This window comes from Furipterus horrens, unplaced genomic scaffold (assembly GCF_987537825.1).
Source record: "Furipterus horrens unplaced genomic scaffold, mFurHor1.1.pri manual_scaffold_4, whole genome shotgun sequence".
Taxonomy (NCBI): domain Eukaryota; kingdom Metazoa; phylum Chordata; class Mammalia; order Chiroptera; family Furipteridae; genus Furipterus; species Furipterus horrens.
The window spans coordinates 32,335,248-32,361,030 of NW_028327174.1; the positions used below are offsets into that span (position 1 = coordinate 32,335,248).

The 25,783-nt window shown below is 36.0% G+C and overlaps 1 protein-coding gene, 1 non-coding gene and 1 pseudogene across 3 annotated transcripts in view; 1 reads left to right on the forward strand and 2 right to left on the reverse strand.

Moving 5' to 3' along the window:
* Positions 1–272: 272 nt before the first annotated feature.
* Positions 273–25,783, reverse strand: part of GYS2 (glycogen synthase 2) — a 38,674-nt gene continuing 13,163 nt past the window's right edge. The window contains exons 5-16 of one of the 2 annotated variants that reach the window (XM_090272904.1): positions 23,254–23,398; positions 22,669–22,786; positions 22,279–22,399; positions 21,736–21,842; positions 21,012–21,071; positions 20,100–20,178; positions 19,068–19,181; positions 9,717–9,843; positions 7,797–7,892; positions 6,666–6,829; positions 4,233–4,313; positions 273–2,156 (exon numbers count right to left, since the gene is read on the reverse strand). In XM_090272904.1, the coding sequence (XP_090129030.1) occupies positions 1,935–2,156; positions 4,233–4,313; positions 6,666–6,829; positions 7,797–7,892; positions 9,717–9,843; positions 19,068–19,181; positions 20,100–20,178; positions 21,012–21,071; positions 21,736–21,842; positions 22,279–22,399; positions 22,669–22,786; positions 23,254–23,398 (1,434 nt within the window). In that variant the 3' untranslated portion in view covers positions 273–1,934. The remainder of the gene's footprint in view (positions 2,157–4,232; positions 4,314–6,665; positions 6,830–7,796; positions 7,893–9,716; positions 9,844–19,067; positions 19,182–20,099; positions 20,179–21,011; positions 21,072–21,735; positions 21,843–22,278; positions 22,400–22,668; positions 22,787–23,253; positions 23,399–25,783) is intronic. The other variant, XM_090272905.1, reaches the window with a different exon arrangement.
* LOC150011480 (glutaredoxin-1 pseudogene) lies at positions 4,515–5,154 on the forward strand (annotated as a pseudogene).
* Positions 19,719–19,883, reverse strand: LOC150011481 (U1 spliceosomal RNA). Its single transcript, XR_016511073.1, has one exon. It is a non-coding gene; the product is annotated as a U1 spliceosomal RNA (small nuclear RNA).

Consider the following 25,783-nt stretch of genomic DNA (forward strand, 5'->3'; position numbering starts at 1 on the left):
TACTGTGTATTAGACACAGAATCATCTAAAATCCTGTTGGTTGCTGTTCACCGGGAGTTGTCAGTCTCAGGGTAAGGTCTATAAATGACTGGGGTAAGAGGATGGAGCCAGCTCTCTGAACAAAGGACCTACTGCAGGGTAGAAATACCTCCAGGCGCCGCTCAAAACCAGATGTTTGCAAGTCCGTTAATTTCCGTGTGTACTAGCATTTGTACTCATTTCTAATCAGAGCACTGTTCTTTCATTTTTTAAAAAGCACTTAAATTTTAAAGTTTTATATTAAGAAGGTATTTTATTACATAGCTCATGTTTTCAATACATGGCCCAACCAATTACCACTTAAGAATATCATTTGAATACATACAGCGTGCCACTTTACCAGGGATACATTTTTATGGTTATTGTAATAGTGAAGCTCCTTTTTATCATGAGCTCTTCTGGTACTTCAGCAAAAGAGTATTTGTATTGTAATGCAAATCCATCTCATATTTTTTCCCATCTTCAGTGGAGACCTTTCCAAACTGCTCTGCCAACACTGGGTTAATTGGCGTCCACGGGGCACATTCAAGGCTTGGGCTTTAGGTAATTTATTTCGCTTCTCCCTGAACCTCTATATGAGGTGAGCTTGCAACCATCTTCCATTTTGGCCTGATATATTGTTTGTACCCACCATTCTTCTACTTCTTCCTAACAGGGGGGCAACAGGAAACCTGGATTACAGGTTTTAGCTGGTCTTGAACTATCTGACCCACTGTCATTGTTACTCTTCCCTTGTTGCCATCAACAGAACAGCACTGAAAAGACCAAAACATTTTTAGAGCCTCTTTTGACCTAGACCAACTGATATGCTAACTAAGGTGTTTGCTGTGATTGAAATGATACTCAGTAATAATTCTCAGTTGTGAAAAAAAAAAAATCCAAGAGTGAGTATGAATTTGTTTTGCTTTGTTTTTGGCCAATTAAGATTTAATTACATTTAAAAGATAAAGATTCTTAATTACAGTCATTCAACAGTGTCTCCCAGCATATCATGAATGTGTTAGAGACACTGTCCTTATTATAGACTCTAAATTTCCTTTTTGCTGTTTTTTAAATATTATTTTAAAAATTTTGTTCTTTATACAGCACTATTACATAGCAGATGCTTTACATTTTATCTTATTTAAATGTCTGAAAGAATTTTAAACCAGACATTATCGATGAAAGTTAAATCTCTAAATATTGATATATTTATTCATTAGGATTTAAGAACTTATCATCTGTGGCTAATTGACCAAGTTTTCAAATAGGTTTTCCTTTTAAACAATAAAAATATGGTCAGATGCCACAGTACAAATCAATTTGAAAAGTGACCTTGTAAACATGCACAAATATGCATAAAGATCTGGAATAGGATAGCTGTTTTATTATATATTTTGATTGCTTAGAAAGTTAGATGTGAATTCATGTTTCTGACTCATGAAAAATGAAAATAATCATTAAAGACTGAGTTGTTTAAAATATGTATGCAGTGTATCTTCATGACTAACAACAGGATCATTTGCTGGGGGAATGGGAGACTTGTTTGGTTGCTATGGAAGCTGTATAATTACTAAAAAAAACGGATTATGGTGATGATTTGAAAAGCACTAGTAAACAAAAATTGTTATTGCTTAAATTAACCATTTCAAAAACACTTCCAGTCTTCCTCCTTTAACTAACACTCCTCCTCATGCCTAACATTCCTGGGAAAAAAGGAATTGAAGAAAATAACGTGGATTTTATTTTAATTTATAAACTTGCTTCTGACTTAATTTCTACTTCTGAGGCAGAGAATAATAAATTCCATTGTGATACTTAGAAGAAGAAAATGAAATTTGTGGCATTTTCATTTTTTAAAATAATCTTTCTTACTGTGCTCTCACTAAATTGGCTCTGTTCCACAAGTGTGGAATTCAGTTCTTATATTCACCATGTAGCTTTTTCTTCCCATAAAGAACATGACTCAGAGAAAATGGTGACTTAATATTTAACCGATCCCTTTCTGCCTCCTCTTCCTCATCATATCTCTCATCTTCATCTTCATCTTCCACATCACTGCTCTGAGGACTGGAGACCTGAGACCCTGAAGGAGAAGGTGGTACTGAGGAAGGCCTGGGATATTTAAATCCTTCTGTCTGCCAAAGACAAAATAAGACACAAACATTATAACAACTTCTTAGTTTTCCAATATGTAAACATTTTTCATGTATATTTTATATTAAAAAAGCCATAGTTGGATATTTTCTGTGGTCTGTTCAGGCGCTACTAATTTTGATTCATGTTGATTCTGGTACCAACAGCCCAAGAGAGATTCATTAAATAAGTAGCTTTATTTTATTAGCCAGGTACTACCTATATGTTTTCTTATTCAATGTTTGTAACAACACTCCAGTAAATTTGTCTACCCTTTTTACAGAAGAAAATTAAGGGCTAGAGAGGCCAAATGACTTGCCCAAGGTCATATAACACATGTGGTAGAGCAAAGATTTCCCAGGGTGATGATCACTCCAGAACCTTTCATCTCAATTGTTGTGTTACAGTGATGACAGTGTCGGTCCCTATGTCATCCTTTAGATTTGCTCAGTGAAAGTGCAGGACACGGCCAGCCTGGACATGCCATGGACAGCCACCGCTACAAAGCATCCTGCAAGCCAGGCCACTGAGCTAACCTGAAATTCCACCAGCTATTTTTATTTCAGTTAATGAGCAAAGAGCACCAGTAGTTAATCCAATTGCCCTTCTACTTAAGATTCACTGAGATAACTCATTTTATAAACACACAGTAAGCACCAAACCCAGATCAGGCATGATAATGGCGCCAAGGAAACAAATGAAAAACATGATCCCTGCCATCCGGGAGTGCTTATGTTTGGGGAGAACTATGTATAAAATAGTCATAGTGCTTGTAAATTTATTTTAACTATTTTTATACATTATTATTATGTCATACTTGCATAGTTATTTCAAGGTTCAGATACTCTACCTGAAAGTAACAGGAAAAAAAGAAAAGAAAGGATGAGTCCTGCACTTGGGACTTGGCTCAGAGGAGACGCTCCATACTTAATAGTTGAATAAGTAGATTAATGGATGTATATAGCTGAGTTATCTTCAACTGGAGCATCCACTTCTAACAAAGCTAAGCAATTAACTGTTAAAATCATGAACATGGGAGTGAAATTTGATTGAGGGATTTACAAAATGCTTTCATCTTCTCTATGGGCAAATGTTACCTTGTGTTAACTTTCTAGATCTGTTCTCCTGGACACCTGATATAGGTGGAATATAAATTGTATTATCAGGCAAAATTGTTTATGGTAGAAGTGACCCCTGATTGTAGAATTAACATCTGAACTTGGAGAGTTTGTAGCTTTGGAAATCCCTGAATTTGATGAGTTTTGTAATTGGGCTTAGTCCTGAGAGACCACGGAAGATGTCTGTGGGACTTCATGTGAGATACTGGCTCCTGTGTGTCATAGAAGCTAGGATGGATCTCATACCCAATGTTAAGTGTCTCATCTTCTTGCACCTAAGCTATCACCGGATGATTAGAGGGACAAAGAAGTTTAGCTCTTTGACAGCTATGTAGACTACTCTAAGGACAATCCCACCAAAGAGAAATGTCTGATGCTTCCCTGCTTCTGTTTCCCACCTTATGTCCGTCTAAGTGAATCTGGTGGCAATCAGCCTATGTTGTCCCATTAATATAATGTCTAGTTGGACTTTAGAAGACTCCCCAGTGGGCACTGCTGAGTTGAACTTAAAAGGCTCATCTTGTCCAATTCCTCCTGGGGTCCTTGAATTCAGTCTATATTACTCTTTCCAAGTAGTGACCCTATATTTAAACACTTCCTTGGATAGAAAATCAACTTCCTATTAAAGCAGACTACTTTATTTTTGAACAACTTTCAAAAGAATGGTTGTCTAACAGAGCGGTTTCAAGCACTAAGGCCAAGAGAGTCTTAGTGTGGAGGCGCTGCTCCAATGACATGAGCTAGCTGACTGTCTGATCCTCTTATACATGAGGCCAACTCTGAATCAAGGACTGTGAGTTGGTCTGATCTGTCAGTTCCTCTGGTCTTTGCTTTGATGCAACTCTATGAAAAAGTATGATAGTGTACTTAGCTACTTTCAAATTAAAAGGTATTGTTAGGAGTTATCCTAAATAAGACATTTAGCTTTCAAAACAAATAAGTAATACATAAAATACTAACCGTTGGTGGTGATGTGGGTTCCACGTGGAATTTATCTGGAAAGGCTCTGCTTAAGGTCAGGTGCCTGGCATGCTGATAATACTATGATAGAAGACCAAGTCACAGGTTAAAAACAAATGTATGTACTTTAACAACCACAATATTATATAAAGTATTATTTTCTTAGTTATAAAATGTATTTTTTTTAAAGTGACAGGATCTATTTATTCTAAGTTTGAGAATCAGGAAAAAAATGACAGTTTATAATTTTATTATTTTTCAATGAAGAAGTAAAGACATGTTATGGAACATTGGAGGGAAGAAGCCATACTGGCTTTACTGAATTCTGAATTAGTGCGAAGGTGGCTGAAAACACTGTTTCATTCTACAGAGAAGCTGTATGGTGTGGGAAGCTGTAAGGCCTACATAATCAGACAAAGAGCAGCGATTTGCAACCGTGTGCCACAGGAATTTTTAAAACATGCAATAGCTGATTGTTTAGTCAGGACCACCAACCTTTTCCCTTAGACTGTCAAATGAAAAAGAAATTACAGGCAGACAGACCCAAGAGCTCCTCAGCCAGTTCCCCTTCAGACAAGGGGCGCTGGAATTTGTCGATATCGTAGCCACCGGTGACACAGACAACATTCAAGATTATTTGCAACAGCTCACAGGAGCCAGAACGGTACCTCGAGTCTTTATCGGTAAAGAGTGTATAGGTGGATGCACTGACCTAATGAATATGCATCAATGTGGGGAACTGTTGAGGCGGCTAAAGCAAATTGGAGCGCTACAGTAATTACAGATCTTGGGCTGACATCTCCCCTGAGAGCTGATGGCCTCGTGAATGATGGCAGTGCTTCCTGGTGACTGGGATCTGGGGCTACCTTTACCCAGCTACAGCAGCTGTTTACTTAAAGTTCTGAAATATCCAAACCCCAAACATGGGTCACCTCGCATCCTACTTTGAGAATCGCTGCTCCGAACCAGTGTTCTTAACCTTGACAATACACAGAGCTCACAGGAGATGTCCAACAATTCTGTGACAAGCCTGAGGACCCAATCTGAGAGATGCCACATGGAGACTTAAGCACAGTGGGTCTTCACTTGGTGCTACAGCTATCAGAGGTGCATGTGCAGATGCTGTGACCATGCGGCAACATTGTTATGTAAGATGATCCTTTATGTACGCCTGAACTAGTGTGTGTTAATTTGTTTAGATTACAAAGTAAAACATAAATTCAAAAAATCATAAAAAATCTTGCAACCCCACCCCCCAAGAATATGTCTGAGAAAGAAGCAGAATTTGAGAAACACTGTCCTAAAAGATTTTCCTCTCCTTTTAGTCCCCACTCTATGAAGACTTAAGAAATCCTCATTGTGAGGTTTATTCTATAATTGCAAGGTTAAGTTAATTTCCTTTTGCGGTCTCTACTGTGAAAGGTTAATTCTTTTGTGATAAAGAACTAGTCATAGATGACAGTGACTTTTTGGTCCAATTCTTTTCTATGTTCTCAAGGCCTCAAGGAATGATACTGATGTGAGCTATATCAGTTTGAAGCTTTATTCGTGTTTGTCCCTTGCCATTATAAATAAAGGCACATGCTATTGTCCTAGAAAAAAAAAAAAAAAAAAAAAAAGAAGAAATTACAATAGTGAGCACAACAATAGCCAAACTTTTTTTTTTTTTTTGCAGATCGGCAAAAGGATATATTTTTTGGTGTGCTGAAGAATTTTAGTAATTAGCTTTTGTATGCCATGAGATGAAAAAAATTAAAAATTGTTGCCTCAGAGTCTTATCATTCTTTCATTATAAAAATGAAGACAATAAAATTAATCATCCAGGGTTGTAATGAGCATTGGGATTAGGGGGCATAGATACTCAGCAAATGGCAGCATCTATCATTTGTCTGGGGAAATTGAACAGTATCTAAGCAGATACATAATGTAAAGGCAAAGTCAGTTCATCTTTTATTATATAAATTATCCAGTGCTATGATGTATGAATATCTGGGTATTTATAAGCCTGCTGCATGAAAGAATATATTTCCCTTTGCACTTGTCATTTTGAAAAGCAATATTATTCCCATTACCCACTGTAGCTGAGGAATAAGATCACATTATCTCTTAGAGTGAAACAAAGTAGGAATTTTCCTCTTGATGTGCTCCTTGTCTTCATGAAATATTTCTGCATACCTGTAATGCATCAAGTTAAGTGATGACAATAGAGTAACTAGTAAGATCGGTGCTAGATCCTGATGGACTTGCTGTTTTGGGCTCAGACTGAATGTAAAGAACTGGGTTTAGGACTTTGCAAATTCATAAGTAAAAAAAAAAACGGATGCAAAAAATCACTGAGATTTTAACAACCTATGATACTGAGTTGAATCAATTTATTCGTGGTCCAGTGGGACTTTTAAAGTGGTCCTCTGTGTTGATCACAAACTTGCTTACTCTGCCTAAGTATCTCCAATCCAGAAGATCTGAGAGCCTCTCAGTTCGGTTCCTTTGGATAATTCTTTGGCGGCGTGACTGTTTGCAAAATCCATAGAGAAACTGAGTCAGCTGATTGCAAGAATCATCTGGAGAGCGGAACCGCCTGTCAACAATGTAAATACCTGAAGGGCACAAAAGCCAAAGCACAGTGAAGAATTAGGGCTCTCTTTAAAGCATTTCCTCTCCTGTTCCTTAGTTTCTGGGGTAGATCATACAGTTGTCTACTCCCTAAGTCCTTATTGCCTCTGCTCTATCTTTTCCCTTCCAAGGTTCTACTTCTTTCATGATCTTCTAATGGTATAAACTGTCACCAACACACAGCCAACCAAATGGATCTTGCTTAAAAAATAAAAAAAATCTGGCGACATAGGGATACCCTGGGTCAATAATTCTCCCTGGGCTTCTCACTAACCAGAATCTCTGGGGTGACCTGGGTGTCAGTGCTTTTTAGACTCCCCAGTGTTCCCAGTGTCCCTCACAGCAAAGAACCACAGCTCTAGCCTGAGGAAAGAGAAGTGACTACGGCACTGTAAAGGACCAGGGAAGTGGCAGTGAGCAGTCAGAGAATCCAGCCCATTCGAGCTCCACCTGCTGCTAGGCAACATGGACCAAGAAATGGTGATAGGCAAATTCTCCTGCCATCTTAAACTACGCAAATGAATTTTGCTAACTTGATATGGCCATTTTAAATAATTATGCCAACCAATCTAGTTATTGTAATATCACTCCTAAGAGCATAGTTATTGTATTATCACTGCTAGGTAGGAGAGGAACAAACCAGTTAAAAAAATAAAAAGTAAAGGGCAGGTTTTATCCAAGTTTAACTCCTTTTGCAGTTTTTTTTTTTTTTCTCTTTCAATTTTGTTTGTTCATTTCACTCATTTTTAGTTTGTCTTTTTGGAAATATATTTAATATTAATAGCATTTTTATCTTTTTTTATAGAGTACATATTAAATCTACTTTTTAATAAACAAGAGATAGAAACATTAGTTTAAACAAGATAGTTTAAGAGTTAGGCCATGTAGAGACCCTGCACTTTGGTTAAATGTCACTTCTCCCTGGGTTGGGTTAATGATGAAAAAGCTCACCGTATGCAGTAGGATCAGCTACGTGCTCCTGCATAAAACAGCCAAAGCCAGAGAGGTTGGTTGTCACACTGGGGATGCCCATCACAGTGCATTCAGCTGCCAGGGAAATAGACAAAGGATTGGCTTCAGACCGTCTCCCATGTCCTCTTATTCACACGGAAGAGAAAAAAGCTCCAATCTAGCCTAGTAATAGCAATGCTTACTTTGTGCCAGGCTCAGTACCAAGCTCTTTACATCTATTAACTCAAGTGAGGCTGCCATATTTCCATCTTACCAATGAAGAAATTTAAATAGCTCGCCCAACTTCACAAAATCAAGGGACTTGAGGAGAACTGGGATTTGAAGCCAGTGGCCCAGCTCCAGAGCTCTTGCTGGGAACTGCTACACTCACTATTCTGCCTCTCTCACTGCTGGTTTTGCTTTTCATTCCATTCTAAGCTTATGTTTCTAAGTCTTTGGCAAGTTGATAGCATAGGTAAGTGTTCTGGCTACGACCAGCTCCTCCCACCAAAGAAATCTCCCTCCGCACAAATCCCTTCCTCTTTTTCAGGTGCTCAGTGAACCCCATGGTCTCTTTCAGTCCTCTCGCACCTTTTAGTCAAAACCTGGTTTCCAGAAAACATCAACTATGTCTTACAAAACATTACCACTCTCAAAGATATCTGCATTTTTAACAAGAAAATTGTATTTGATTGTGGAATAATTCTTGGTTGGCTAGTAAGGTTAGATAGAGAGAGAGAGAGAGAGAGAGATTTCCTCATTACTCATGAAGTAACACAATTTAAATGATGATCTGTAGTTTTTGTTTGTTTGTTTGTTTGTTTTGTTTTGTTTTTTGTTTATCTTCAGAGAGCAGTGATTTCCTTATTTAGGTTGGGGGTGGGGTGGGGAAGAGAGGAAGGTGGAATGGGATTATTGATCTATTTAAGAATCTGATAAAAACTCTGGCACTCCTCCTTAAAAAAATACATACATACACACACACACACACACACACACACACATATAATATTGCCTACAATTTTATGAAACTTAACAAATTATTACTTAAAAAATATTCATTAACACACATGAAGTAACATGCCTGGTATCCATGTAAGCTCAATATATGTTCATTTGGTGAATTTAATTAAATAAATATTCATTGGCCTTTCTCAAAACACAAACTTTAGTGAATACTTTCTGGAGTGAGTTAGAGTTAGTATTACATAAAGTGTTTATTCTTTAAAATATCAGAGTTATCTAATACGTTAACTTATAGCACCAGAGGTTTCATTATTTCTGTAATTATAGGTTAGGTGAGAAGTGGCCAACTTCCATGGGTTGGTTTAAAACAGAATGACTCATTCACCATGAAGTATTTCCCAAACTCTTTTTTTAATGTCTTATTAAAAAAAAAAAAATATATATATATATATATATTTTTTTTTTTTTTTCTTAGAGAGAGGAGAAGGGAGAGAGAAAAAGAAGGAAACAAACATTGATGTGAGAGAGAAACATTGATCAGTTGCCTCTTGGATGCTCCCAGCCCAGGACTAAACTTACAATCCAGGCATGTGCCCTAACCAGGAATTGAACTGGCAACTTTTCAACCTGTGGGATGATGTCCAACCAACTGAGCCACACCAGTGAGGGCTAGTCTCCTTAAGTTTTATAACATCTTAAAAAACTATATATAACTCTTCTATCATTTCAGATCAAGTTCAACTTTATCCTGTAGAATGATATTTTGGTGGAAAGTCTGCCATAAGTTATATATCATTCTCTTTACTTCACATAAATAACTTCCCACATTCCCTCTGTCATTTAAGCTTTGGATTTGTGCTTCTCTACCCAAGAGTAAATTATATATCAACTTTGAATATCACATACATATAAAATAAAGTGCAAAATATTCTACAGTCCATACCCATCACATACCTGGAGTATAACCCCACGGTTCATAGTATGATGGAAATACTCCAAGATGACAACCTCGGACAAACTCTTCATAATCCATGGGTAACAAGGGGCTGGTGGAGGATAGGAACTCTGGGTGCAAAATCACCTAAAAAAAGAAAATTTGAATGAGAAAAACAAGAGAGAAAGAAGAAATGAAAGCAAAATATCTCCTCCAGTTTGGTTATTTTAATACTGTAGAATCTTTGTGTTCTAGATTTGGGGGTGAGGAAATAGGTAAGAAAGAAAACTCAGGATCTTCTTTTCTCCTCTCAGCATTCTGTGCCAGTATCTGCTCTGTGGACTATCTTTCCCTCAGATTCCAAGGTCTAGATTGGAGGATAGGGAGTTTGTGTGACATCGTTTGTCTCATGCTAAACTACATCTTTCAATCCAGCCCTTATTGACAATAGGCTTTTATTTGGTCCTCCAACTGCTTCTATTTCACTAAGATCTCAACACAACAACCAGAGTGAACCTTTAAAAATGCCAGTCACTCTCCTGCTCAGAATCCTACTGTGGCCTCTCATTTCACTCAGAGGAAAAGCCAGTGTTTACCAGTGTTAAGCAGTATGTGCTGGTAAATGTTCAAGAACCAAAAAACAAAAGTATAACTACATATTTGTATTTAAGTTTATTGTAAATTTTACTGATATAAAAGATATATTTATAACATACAATTTCCAAACAATAAAAATGTACACACAAAAACCTGCACACAAAGGTTTATTGTCAAATTTATTCATAATTGCTAAAACTTAGAAGCAACTAAGATGTCCTTAAGTAGGTGAATGGATAAACTGTGATACATCCAGATGATGGAATATGAGCTATCAAGCCATGAAAAGACATGGAGGAAACTTAAATGCATTTGACTAAGTGAAAGAAGCTTATCTAAAAATGTCACATTCTGTATGTTTCCAACTAAATGACGGTCTAGAAAAGGCAAAGCTACAGAGACAGTGAAAAGATCATACTAGGGGTTGGGAACACGGAGAAATAAATAGCACACAGGATTTTTCGGGCAGTGAACTATTCTGTATAATGCTATAAAGGTGAATACATGTCATTATACACTTATCAAAACACATAAAAGGTGCAACACCAGGAGTGAACCTTAATGTAAACTATGTATCTTTGGTGGTAATGATGTATCAATGTAGATTCATCATAACAAACAAATCACTGTGGTGGGGGTGTTGATAGTGGGGGAGGTTGTGCATGTTTGGGGGAAGATGCTCTATTAGAATTCTCTGTACAGTAGTCCCTCTCTATATCGCGGTTCACTTATCGTGGCCTCACTGTATTGCAGGATTTAAAAAAATATTATATTTAATTATTTATCGCAGATTTTTCGCTATATCGTGGGATTTTGCGGTACTGTATACGTATGTTTTTAAAGTTACATAGGTTTAAGAGTGTAGAATATGTTTAAGAACATAAGTAGTTTATAAAAGTGTGGAAAAGGTTAATAAGGGAGTGGAAAAGGTTAACAAGGGACTGGGAATGGTTTATAAGTGTGTGGGAAGGGTTTATAAAGCCTTAAAATATATATAAATACTAAAATAAATGAAAGATTCCTACTTCGTGGATTTTCACCTATTGTGGGGGGTTCTAGAATGTAATACCAATGATAAGTGAGGGAATACTGTACTTTTTGCTCAATTTTGCTGTGGAACTATAACTACTCTAAAAAGTAAAGTCTATTAAACTATATAATACTCTTTATTATAAATTCCAAGTCAATTACTTACAACATAATGCTTTTGATTTTTGAAACGATCTTGTATTTATTACTGACTTACGGTTTCAACTGATGACTAAATATAGTTCTAACATGAATGGTTTCAACTGATGACTAAATATAGTTCTAACATGAATGTTGGTTGATTTCTTTGTTAAGAAGCAAAAGGAAGAGCGAAATACAGGATGTATGTCAGAATTTCACAGGTTTATTAATGACTTGAGTGATTTCTTTGTTGAGTTGGATATTTTTGATAATGGAAGAATATTTTCTCATATTTGTGTGTCACTCACAATGCAATGGCTACAGATACAACACTCATTTAAATGTAATCTGCATTATTAATATTTCTCTACTACTTTCTTAAATCTATACAATCACTGCACAATCAAGATATAATGTGTAGTGTTCACCTATTTTCACTTATAAATACTCCACCATGCCAATTTTAAGCTACCAGTGAGTTACTGATTGGGAGATAGGAAAAGCAGTAGCATATATTAGAGAGTATTTTCACCATGTGGGTACAATAATCATAAATAACCCAAGGCATAGGTAATAGTAAAATGTACTAAATGATTAAGATGCAATGAGTTTTGACAATTGCTGTTCTTCTTACTATAATGACTTAATTTTTACATTTATATAATTTAATTTTAACCAATGTCTATGTATAAAACTAGCTTAAAAAATTCAGCAATTGGTTCTTATCCACTGATATCAGTCTGTTCTGGGACTGCACTGTCTGTAATGTTCTGCTAAGGCAGAGACAAGACACCACAGCTATAACTGGAAAGTTGAAACTAGAATAGTTACTTAGCTGGTCCCCTGAATGAATGAATTCTCCTATTTCTTCTACTTATTAAAGTTCTCACTGAACTATTATTGGGTTATCTGTCAGCCTCCCCTCATATCTAAGCAGTTATTAAAAATAAATAAAAATATGATTTAAAAATACTGGGGTTATTATATATGACTATATTACATAATATAACTATATAAGTAATATAATGTATAATTAATAATTAGCAATATAATATAGTGATATAATGTAATAATATACTTAATATAAGGTATAATGAATATATTTCATTATTTTATAAGTAATATATCACAATATAATATATTATATACTATATTATAAATATTAGTGCCTTATAAAAGGGGGAGAGATCTCTAGCTCCTTGCCCCATGTGAGGGCACAGCAGGAAGGTGTCATCTATGAATCAGGAAGAGGGCTTCACCAGAATTCAGCCATGCTGGCAACTTGATTTTGGATTTTCCAGCTTACGGATTTGTGGGAAACAAATGTCTATTATTTTTAAGCCACCCATTCTGTCATGTTCTGCTAGCAGCCCAAATGGACTAAGACGATTGCCCTCCACTGAGCTCGTCTCCCTCCAGGTCCCAGACACTGCCTCACTGCACCTGGACTATGCAGCTGGGTTGCTCCCACTGTGTGCGCCTTCCCCGCTGTCTGGGTTTTGACATCTTTCTCTGCACTATTGTAGGTTCCCTCCTTCCAGCGCAGATACTTACTTGTGTTGCCCCACCTAGTGGCTTTGGAACTGAATTGTTTGAGAGTGGCAAGGAAAAGAGAAAGGAGGGAGAGGAAGAGGAAGAAGAAAAAGAAACTGTTTTAACACGCACACTACACTTTTTATTTTTTATTCATAGAATTAGTATATTTTCTTCCAAAGATATTACTTTAAAGAAAACCTTAATGTGAATACATAACAATAATAATAATTAGTTGTATATAATACCTTATATATTATATATAATTTTCACATATATTGCCCCATTTAATCTTAGCCACATTGTAAGATGAGTAGGATAAACATTCTCATTGTTCTAATATTAGAAATAAGGAAACTAAGACTTTACAGGTCTTAGTTTATATATATATATACACACACACACACACACACACACACATATATATATAGTAGATTCACAAATAGGAGATGTATTAGTCTTAAGAAGAAATAAAATAATAAATGCCCACAACCAGTACCATAAAAATGATTTATTCAATCACAAGAATCACACATTGGCAAAGTAAAAATGGGTAAGATATTTTCCTCTAGAAAACATGATTTGAGTTTCTATTATGTGCACAGAACTACACTAGGAAAAGAGACAAAAGCCACAGGTATGGCTGTCTGGGCAACTATTAAATTAATAGGCCATTATACTCTCTTGGAAAATATCAGGAAAGGGGGATTTGAAAGGCATTGTGCCTATTTGGCATTTCCACACTAAGGAAAATTTGTACTCTCCAAACTCTTTTTGGAACATGAAAACACCATGGCTCACTTGTTTTGTTCCCAGCCAAACAGAATGATCAAACAACTAAGTTAAAAAGACAGCTGCTCTGGGCCCTAAAACAGCCAATTGCAGAAGCCCAAGGTGGAAGAATGGGTATTAGAGGTCAGCCCAAGCTTATAGAGAGGATTAGATGAGATTCTGTATACAAAAGCCCCCAGCAGAGCACCTGGCTCTTAGTAAGCCCTGGATCAGTAGGGAAAAACAAGTGAACAAAAACGTGTTTGACTGTATTTATCTTAAGAGGGGAGTAAGGTCCCTCAAAGTGAGGTACTCTCACAGAGCGTCAGCACAGTGTGGAGAACCGAAATCTCTAGGCTAGGCTTTTCTCACTATAACACACTGCTGATAGAAGATACATTCAAAGTCAAAATAACCTGCAATGTTTCCTGAATCAAATGGTCCCATTTATATAAAAAAAACAAAACAAAAAACTTGTCAATTCATTTTGAAAGTTAAAAACTACTCTACAGGGTTCTATAAATACACAGGCAATCAAATAGCACTTCGAGCTTTGGGTATATATTGTTAGGAAGGGGTTACTCTTTTTTACTTCTTTTCATGTGTCGGTTTGCTTTATAATAATAAATGAATATCTCAAAATAGTTCTGAGTTTAACCGCATAAATAATTTGTATGAGATACACTTCCTTCTCCATTCACTCTACTTAAACCATGTGCTATTATTATATACCTTGCCTTTTCATCTACTTCTTCTTCTGCCTCTTATTATTCGATGAGCCCTCCCTCTTGTTATTTGCATGATGAACTCCTGCTCATTGATCTAGATCTAGCTAATCTGTCATCTCTTTGATAAAACATTTTATCAAATCCTAAAGGAAAGACAAATCTCCCATCTTCTACTCTCACTCAATCCTGTTCGTATGTCTCTTCTAAAACTTATTAAGTACCCACCATGTGCTGTTACTGGGCTAAGTACAACTAAAAGCTAACATTTATCATGCGTTGACCATGTGCCATACTGTACTAAATGCAGCATCTATTGTGTTTTAAATCCCAAAACAATTCTATGAATGTGGGCCTATTTTATTACCATTTTACAGATGAGAAGATTGAGGCATAGACAGACTAACCAGACTTATAAATTGAGTAAGTGGCAGAGACTTAAAGTCAGACAATGTGAGTACAGTCTTTAAGGACCGCTATGTTGCCTTCCTTAGAGAGGTGGCGGTCCTGAATTTGCTGCTCAGGTTTCCTCTGAGACATCCTGGACTTGGAGATCTTGACTGACAGCCCCAACTGCATCTGCTCCAGACCCACCACAGCAGCTGCTCCTGGCCTACAGGACAGGCAGAGATGGGTACTAATGTCAACCTGTGTCTATTCAATGGGTGATTCTTCTAATGGGTAACTTTTGTTTGGGGAATGCCAGTAACTCTTCATATGAATCTCTATTAAAGCTGTTGCATTCAACTTCTCATAGAATAAGGCTGCCATGTGCCTGCCAACCTGAAACTTTTGGTCAGTGGAAGAGACACATGAAGGTAAAACATAAAGAAAAGGCTGTTAAATACAGCAAAATGTTGTATGCAGTAACATTAATATATTTAAATTAAGTCCAGAGTAAACCACACCATACACATGTACACACATAGAGGCATTTTTTGTATTAAGAAAGGAAGCATTGTAAAATAATACTGAATTTGTGTTAGCTGTTGAAAACTATTTTCTTCTTGTTGTTTATTTGTTTGTGTTTGTGGGCACATGCATGCCATGTGTGTGTGTTTTTTCAGCTGACTGACAGGCCATGTTGAGTGGTCTTTGTCCACTGCTTTTTCCCCTTTTGGAGTCACCAAATAGTGCTACTATGTGTGCATATTTTTCATGTATTTGTTCATCATTATGAATTCTGGTGGGTTTTTTTTTTCTCTTGTTGTTTTTAATTACCTTTGACTTTCCTTTCTGGAAAAAAAAAATAAAAAAGCTGAGCCTGTTTTAGAGCCAGGCTATAGTCTGTGGCTCTTCTTACCACATCCTTCCTTCGTGCTTTCTCCACCTCCCTGCCTGCTCAGGCTTTCACCCTCCACAGAATTTCCGCCAATAAGCATTTTCATATCTAATCCTGTCCTAGAGTCTGCTTCTCAGAGGATGAAAACTGAGAAAAAAATATATGAGACATGATCACTGCTTCAAAGAACTCACAGTCTCTCTGAAGAAATGGGCACATTTAAAATTCTATATATAGTTCAAGTGACCATTCCTATCATTGCAGTAGATTTGAAGTGTCTTGGGAATGCAGACAAGGAAACGATTGTTTTGTCTGGAGTAGATGAGTGTATATGAAGGAAAAGGGCAAGGCAGAGATGACTTTTAGGTTGGATCCCAAAGGAGTATTAGAATGACAGATAAGGGCATGTCAGAAAGAGAGAATGACATTAGCAATGACGCAGGGGTGTGAAAGTGTTTAATATGCTCAAGAAATGAGATTCTTGTCCATTTCTGGGAAATTGCCTTACTCCTATCTTTGTTTTGAAAACATAGAGCAGCAAAGCATACTTTGTTCAAAACGTCAAGGGACCTCCAGTCACAGTCTTCCCAAGAGTAAAGGAATCCAGCCTCGTCTCTCCTTTTCCTACCCTCCCACATCCCCACGTCCATTTGTATTTATTGTACATAACATGTACCAGGCACAGACCATCAAAGGATGATCCACAGATATGGCATGACATAAAAAGTTCTGAGAAAAACAGAAATCTGTGGGAAAATAACAGGTTTTCTTGTTTCTAAGAGACACAAATAAATAAATAAATAGATAGATAGATAGACATATAGATAAATAGATAAATAAATAAATAAATAAAATGAGAAGGACCAGTTGAGGGTAAATTATATGAGGAGGCCAGGTTACTGTTAATACACTCTGTGACAAGTCTCTGTGGACCCAATCCTGCTGAAAAATGTAAAGGAAGGTGTATCCTTGGCAGAGAAATTCCTACATTTCCAGGGAAAATTTTGTAGCCTGACTGTTTGGTACAGGAGGTGTGTTAGGTGTTGAAAATTTTTGAAATGCAGAAATACGAATGAGGAAATACAGACCACCCATAAAATTCTATGGCACAGGGCAATACACACACATATATGCATATGTACATTTTATAAACAGCTTGTGTCATTTAATGCTGTATTATGAGTGCCTCTTAGTATTGAGAAAATTTCTTCTGCTTGATTTCTATACTATTTTCCTCTTCTAATTCTATGCTCTTTCTTTCTTCCCCGTGACTTACCATCTTTTAATCTCCCTCTTAAATCTGAGGTTTCTCTGAGCCAACATATCTCTCCACTCATTCAACCTGGTCTCCCAACATGACAGGGTGGTCATTTCCTGGTCTCCACTACTGTCCATGCACTGATAGTGACCTTCATGACTATCCTTATAAGCCCCAGGCCTGTGTTTTCTAAGTGACTAATAAACATCTCAACTTCAATATCTCACATGTAACGCAAACTCATTCTATCAAAAACTGAACTTGCCCCGGTTGGTGAGGCTCAATGGATTGAGTGTTGGCCTGGGAGCCAAAAAGTCGCTGGTTTGATTCCAAGTTACGGCCCGCAACCAGGTCCCTGCCTGGGGGGCTGCAAAAGGCAGCTGATCGATGTTTCTCTCCCTTTCTTTCTCCCTCCCTTCCCCTCTCTCTAAAAAATAAACAAAAGCTTAAAAAAAAAAACAAAAAAAAAAACTGAAGTCAATTCATGACATGACCCTCAAACCAACTTCTGTTAAATCCTTTCCTTAGTTTTTAGAGAGTATTGGTTAGATACCGAAGCCAAGTGGGTATCATCCCTGCCTTCTTTCTCTTTCTCACTCCTAATATCTGTTGGTCAGTAAGTGTGATTTTTTTCCTACATGCAACTGTCTCTTCCATTGTTTTGTCCTGTCCAGCACAACTGACATGGCTTTTGTAAGGGACCATCACCATCTCTCACTTGTACTGTTGCACTAAGTCCTTAATTTGTCTCCATCCACTACATTCACCTATGCCTATATCAAGGACTGAATACAAGGAAAAAAATGAATTTAAGAATAGATTATTTTTTCAAGAAATTTTGCAGAACAGGAAAGACAGAAATATTCAAGAATATCAAATGGAGATGGGTTAAGGCAAAATTCTTTGTTTGTTTTAAAGATTTTATTTATTTATTTTTAGAAAGAGGGGAAGGGAGGGAGAGAAACATCAATGTGTGGCTTGCCTCTCACACACCCCAACTGGGGACCTGGCCCACAACCCAGGCATGTGCCCTGACTGGAAATCGAACTGGTGACCCTTTGGTTCTCAGGCCTGCGCTCAATCCACTGAGCCATGCCAGCCGGTGCTGTTTGTTTTTTAATGTGGAGAAATTCAAAGAATATAAGAAGGCAGCAAGGAGAAAAGAGTTGCCTTTCATTGTCTACACTGTAAGAGAGGGTAAACAGGGTAAGTTTCCCAAGAATGTGGGAGGAAATGAGATCCCATAAAAACCCTTAGGACCTCAAGGAAAGGAAGTAAGAATAGGTGAAAATCTAGATATGAGGCTGGTATGAAGGGATACTGAAGGAGTTTATACTCCTTGAATTCTCTGTTAGATCATTTGCTAATGATGAAAGAAAGAGGGGAAAAGAGGACCTTTGAAAAGATTGCTAAAAGCTTGTGACCCATGATCTTGAATACTGGTGAATGAAACTGAGTAGGATTAAGCAATTATTTGTTGACATGTTCACAACTGCCAACCACACCTAGCAAATGCCTGGAATAATAGGCCCTCAATAAATATCATAGAGAGGCAGAAACCAGGTCTTATTCATAACCAGCACTGTGCCTAGCCATTGTAGAAACTCAAGTCAATTTCAATTAGTCTATAGAAAATTACATAAAAACATCATTAGCCACTTTCTCTAAAATTGGAAGTTTCTCATATTTTCCCTTAAGCTGAACTTTATCAGAAAGAAACAAAAGACTATTTGTGTAATCTCAGAGATTTGCTAATGAAATTAATTCTTAGAAAAAAATTGAGTAATCAAAAGATAATCTCCTTATGCTTACTACAGATTATACAGTGAAAATAAATGTTAGAATTATGACTCAAAGCCATAAATATTCTTCAGTTCTCAGGAACAATACAAAAATAGTCATTATGCTTAAATTACCCAAGATAGGAAACAAAATTAATTTTCTTTAGAAATCTTAAAATATTTTTGATAGATGTTAAAACAAATATAAGACTTTTAATAAATTTTAAGTGATCTTAATAAACCATTAGCTCTACCTTGACTCTGTCTGTGCGGTTGTTGAAAAGTCCAATCCGTCTAATGGTGCTCAGGATGGGATCTGTGGAGTCATCAATCATGTTGTGAGTGGTCACTGGAGGCAGAGACTGTCGCTGAAGTAAAGGAAGAAAATGTCAATTGTGGAAAGAATGAATGCGTGACTAATTTCAACAATAGGTCATTGGCAACAAGTTATCCAACCAGTCTTTTGAGATGACACTAATGATGATGACTAAGTTTTATATGTTTTAGAGGATAATGGGTTGAAGGATAATTCCTTCAGGTTTAGCAAACCCATATGCAAGAACAAGATATCTTGCCGGCTTCTGGAACTTATTTGGACTAAGAGTGTCCTGAAATCTTGACACAAGATGAGCTGCTTTTTCGGATCATTCTAGCAGGGCTGTCCTCTGGTGCCTGATCCTTCACTAATATAAGATATTGGCGTATGCCTAAGACAACATTTACAACACAGCACAACACAACACTTCGCAATAATTCCACTTGACTGAGACAGATTCACCTTTTCTCTCTTCTAACTCAAAATTTTATGTTTTTTGAAAAATTTAAATTTTTGTTGTCATAGCAATATGCAATTTTTCAATAGGATATGATGGTTGCATAAAAATTTTGTGTGTGTGTGTGTGTGCCAGGAGAGAAGGCAAACACAGTCTCCCACTACCACAAATTATGCAGTAGAGTTTTCCACATTTGGGGAAATCACAGGAGTCAGCACACCCAGAGTGCTGTGGGTGAGCCTTGTCCCCGGAAAACTACCTTTGGGATCATAGTACCCTCTCTGCCAAGTTAAGTATCAAATGATATTTTTTAATTGGATACAAAGGTAAGTATATTTGAAAAAAGAACTCTGAAAACCCTGAATACAAAGTTGTCATTTAGGTGAACATATAAGAATGACTTTCTAATTATTGAGTTTAAACATTTCCCAAATAAGCCCGTTCCAATAAATTAAAATATCTATCTAAATTGATTTTAACAATTATGAGAAGTGGTAGGTACTTTTTTACTACCTGAGTTGAAAAGATGGCTCTTTTCATAATTGTAAGATCATCTCGATCCAAAATATTATTCATATCAGGAATTTCTCCCCTGTAGGAAAAACAATGTTAATAACAAACATAAAAACAACTGGCATTAATTCAGTGCTTTCTATGTTCAGACACTGTTCTAAGCACTTTAAAAATAAAACTAAACATAATTTCCTGATGAAGCTCACAGAAAATTCCTAAAGCGTGAAGAAGTTTGATATTAAAAAAACACAGTTGATGGCATAAAAAATTAAAGTTAATTTTTAAAGCATTCATGCGGACCATCAGGGGGACACCCTCATTACGTTTTGTCCACTTTTCAGTGTTATGTTCTAAAGTGGCCATAACTTGTCCATCTATAAGTTGATACTTTTACTGGTAAAAAGAAATGGTGCTCACCTTCCACCATGGGTCAGGAGACAACATAGCTTTCTCTTCATATTATAGCAAAATTCATATATTTTAATATTACTCTATTATAACACATTTCAGTTTGATTTTATTGTATCTATAAATGTATATATTTGATTTGTTGTATTAAGTAAATACATGCTAATTAATGTTAACTAATATGTTAATTAATGCCAATTTACTATATGTCAATATATTTAATATATTAAGTCAATATATGTTTTGATTTAAAATCTCATGAACTCTCTCTCAGCTTCAGATTGGCATATTAACACTTAATGAGATTCTCATTGAATTAGAACCTATCTGCATATATACAATTAGATGAAGGGTAAGAGAAAACCTACTGACATGATGTAATGTATCTTCAAAGGTTACGAATTTCTTTGTATTTGGAACAAAAAATACATATAGCATTGAAATTGTTACGTTTGAATAGTGACACCCCAAATATTTGACTTGTTAAGTGTTCAAAGCACCTACCTTAATAAGGCTTCATAGAGTTTCTTTCCAAACTTTTCCTTCACAAAATGTGCAGTGTCCCTGTACGGAAAAAAAGATTTATAATTTAAACAATGTCATAATTTTAAATCTTTATTTGTCATGATAATGTTGTTGTTTTATTAGTGCATTGCTGAAACTACAGGTCTCTTTTGTATAGCCTCTTCTATTAGTTTCTTATTTGCCAATTTAACTTGAGTTAAAACCTCCAGAGCTGAGGCAGCAGAACACCCTGACCAGCCCATAGTGCTTATTTTTTTTTTTTTTTCTTGCTTGATGATATTCAGGGGAAGGCAGAGGGTTAGGAGGGGGAGTGGATGTAGTTGTAGGTGTAACAACATTGGGAATGTGTTGATAATTATTGAATATAGGCGACGGGCATATAAGAGGTCATTATGTTAATCTCTTTACTTTGCTATATGTTTTTGTATTTTCACAATATTTTATTTAAATTCAACTTATCCTTAAAGATTTCTACAAAGGCTTTATCCTTGCATGGTAGCTCATTCCAAAGTTTTTATAGGAACACAGTTATATAGGCACCACACAATCTAACATAGTAGCCCAATGAGAAGAGAACCAAATAGTATTCATACTGTAATAATCTTAAGGAAAAAATAATTCAGGCACATACACCAGAAGTCATGCATATAAAAATAACCCATTACATTTATTGCTTGAGAACAATTACAAGATGTGAGGTTACCATAGCTGTTTTCGCACTGCCTGGCCTTTCAGGGTTTCCACATTGAAATTATTTGTCTTGGCAGGCATAATGAAAAACACCACCACTGTGACATCACTCTTATGCACCTAATGAGGGATCAGAAAACACAACAGAGTCAATGACCAAAGATAAAAGAAAACGTGTGACAGATGGACCTTAAACTTGGAAGGAAAGTGCTTTAAATGTCTTTAGATAAAAAGAATATTTTTTATGATTCACAGAGAAATTGTACCCACCTTCTTGAGGCTTTTTCAGAAATTTTAACTTAAGTTGGGCTTTCAATAGACATTTATTGAATCATAGTGCACATAATTAATGACATAGACAAATGCACAAGTGAACAATGGAGCAAACCTAGTATGTAAATTGAAAGATCAAAGACATTGTTATAAGATGGTCATTTTAAATCTTCAAAATCATATATTCTCATGAAAACTATTTAAGAAGCCAGACATTTCTTCACTGTTCACAGAAGAAACTCTTCCTACAAAAGCATCATATAGCACCTTGGAGCCTTCTTACCCTCAGCAGGAAATTGAGCCTGGATAAGGACTCCAGGAAGATGTCCGCTCCTTTGTTTGAAAACTCATACCTCCCAGCAATGAAAAGGAACAAAGTCTTTTCAAGATCAAAGTCCAGATGACTAAAACAAAATAAAACAGTTTCAAATAAAATAAAGCATAAGCAACAAAAGGTACACATGAATTCTGCTAAAGTACAAAGGGGGCTGGGAAAGATAAACATGTCCTATGACTGCACTGTTCTCTTTATACTAGAGATCACTAAAATCACACACTAATTTTGTTTTATTAATGAGCATTCTTTCTTATTAATTGTATTTTTACATCACCATTTATCCCCCTTCTATCCTCTTCCACCTCCACCCCTCCCCCTCCCCACAAATCAACATACCCATAAAAATGACCTCGGACAAAATCTTGTATCCTAGCCTTGTACATTGCATGTAGATTTTGAAACTCATGTACTGCTGAAAATTTCTTAACATTCAAGCCATTTGGAGTAATTACATCTGGGAAAGAAAAATAAAATCCTTATGAAAATGCTCTTCTGAGAGAGGGTACCAATGTAGAAAAAGTGTGTTTTTAATTTATAAAGTTAGATTTCTATTAACATTTCTAGTTTATGACTACCATAGACTTCAAAATTGATATATTTTCACAATAAATTATTAAAGTAGGAAATAAGGAGTACATGACTGAAGTAACATTGGTACAAAATGACATAGCAATGACAAGCAATACTAATGATTATTATAGTTTTATTGCTTACTGTGTACCAGGCACTGCTCTAAAATCTTCACAACGTAATACATTTAATCCTTGTAACAACCAATAGAGTAGATGCTCTTATCTACATTTTTAGAGGCAAAACCTTTTCTCTACTGTTTTATGCTTTTTTGTTTGTTTTAAACAAACTTTTCATACTCTCAGATAATTTAACTGAAAGATCAATGACAAAGTCAGTGGTAATAATTACCAGGCTTTCTCTTCAGCATGTGTTCTGCTTCTATGGCTGTTATTTCAGAAACAGTGGTGAACACATGAGCACAATGGACTGCGGCCCGCTCCATGCAATACCGATGGTAGATCTGCCTTTCCCCAGCCTCTTTGTCTATGTTAAACTGTTCAAACCAAAACAAAAAAGCAAGCACGTATACATTTCCTGACATTGATTCTTCCACACAAGCAAAACAAAATCACGTGTTTCTCCTATTGTGTTCCCACAAGGCTATGTAAAATTTAATGACCACAAAAAAATAATGATAATTTTTATTAAACCCATTACTAAATACATAGTTACTTATGATTTAAAGGTGAAGTTTACTTCATTTTTGCTTTTAAATTGCTATTCAACCCTCTGAGTAAACGTGTTTCTACTATCATAATCACATAGAAATCTTGATTTTTTTTGGCACTTTAGTTATACTTTTACTTAGTCTACATTTTATAAATACTAAGCTAATTTCTTTCTCTGAGGTCCTTATCATATTTTTGCCAATAAATAATGAACTAAACCTGGCTGCTGTGGCTCAGTGCATTGAGCGTCGGCCTGCGAGCCAAGTGTCGCTGGTTCGATTCCCAGTCAGGGCACATGACTAGGTTGCACGTCAGGTCCCCAGTTGGGGGCGCGAGTGAGAGGCAACCACACAGTGATGTTTCTCTCCCTCTTTTTCTCCTTTCCCTTCTCTCTAAAAATAAGTAACTAAATAAACAAATAAATAAATTAAGAAAACAAAACGCTAACAATTTAAAAAAACAAACAAACAAAAAAAACAATGAACTAAAGCTGGATTAAACTTGGTACGAAAAATAAAGATAATTATTATTATCCTTAATTTACTGAAAGGGAACCTAACAAAGAGAAAAAACAGATGCTTTTCTATAGTTATAGAAGTCCTACCGATATATAATTTCAAGAGTGTACAGTTACTTTAAATAGATAGTGTTAGATTGTGCAATAACTCATTATTCTGGGTATCTTAACAAATAAAACACACAATAAGCCAAACCCCCACAATTACATAGTAGACAAAAGTTGTGGGCTTTTGCCATTTAGCTTAGTTACTGAATGTAATATCTCATATAAAATATGAGATATGAAAGTAGAAGTGTCTAAGAGAAAAAGCTATATAGTTTCTGGTGTCACTAGAGCCATCTTAGAAAAAAACCAAGCAAACTTTTGGCCAACCCAATATTTATTCCTGTTGTTGATTTCATATTTAGGATAGCATTTAATATGTAGACATGTAGAGATGGAAAGATAGGTTTTCTAAGTGAGTAAACCAAGTATGTAAAGATGTAAGTCTTGATGAAGACAGGTACTTGTGTACACCTCTGCTTTTTCCTGGTCCTTTGGGGTCCCTTATCTTTTAGGCCTGTGGCATGCCTAGCCACACCTGTAGCTTTATAGCAAGCTTATCTGTTTACACTTATTGTCCACTTTTCCCCATATTCATGACAGCATGTTAAAATTTCTGTCTGATAATTCCAACATCTAAACCATATCTGGGCCTGGTTCTTTTGAGAGTTGAACTTCTCAGTGTTTTTCCTGTATGTCACAGCCTTTTGTTGAATTCTGGACAATGTTTATAAAAGGACAAAGAATGAAGTAAAATGTATATTAGCTATTGAAAAACAGTCTAGTGACAGCAGGGGGTAACCCTGTAACCGAAGTTGACTGGTTCAAAACTTAGTCAGAGGAAGGAGTTAAAATCCATCAAATGACTGTCTATGGCCTCCTTCACCATCTTCCAATTCCAAACAGCACTGTCCTCACATTCCCATCAAGGAAATTTTGTTGCTATCCACAAAAGAAAGGCAAAAAACCTAAGAAAACTTTTTTTTTTTAAGCATTAGTTATCTACTAAGAAAAATTTGGAAACATTTTGGAGAGTCTCAGCAATTCATAAGCTGGCTAAAAATGGTTGAAATGCTATTTTACCTAATACATTTAACTAAGAACTTAAACCAGCTTCAAGATCTTTGTGAATTGGTTATTAACAAAAAATGTTTTTAGTTAGCAATTATTATTTGAGTAAAATAGTTCTATCTTTCTGCTTTTATCAAAGTTAAATACTTCTATTTATATTCTCATTTCCCCACCCGCAACCCATGTTTATTTGCCTGAAGCAAAACGTACTGAGACAGATCTTGGGTTTTGCATCAATGACTAAATCATGGCTCATTCCTTATGTTGAACTTTTAAAAGGTTTTCATGTATATAATTTGATATTTTTATGTATCACCCAAATTCTAAACCCAGCATGAACTTGGGGCAAGGTTCTACTAAAAAAAATGAATAAAGGGCTTTTTATATAAGAGATGATTACCTGTTATTTACTAGTCATTCTGTTGGGCAGGACATTTTACTAGAACAATGGGCTGGGGTCTGATTATGCTTATATATTTCAAGCTGGGGAAATATATTATAATATTTGAACATTATGATATGAATACTGACCATTATCAAGAGGGTAAAGTTGTAATATATAACTACATACCACCAT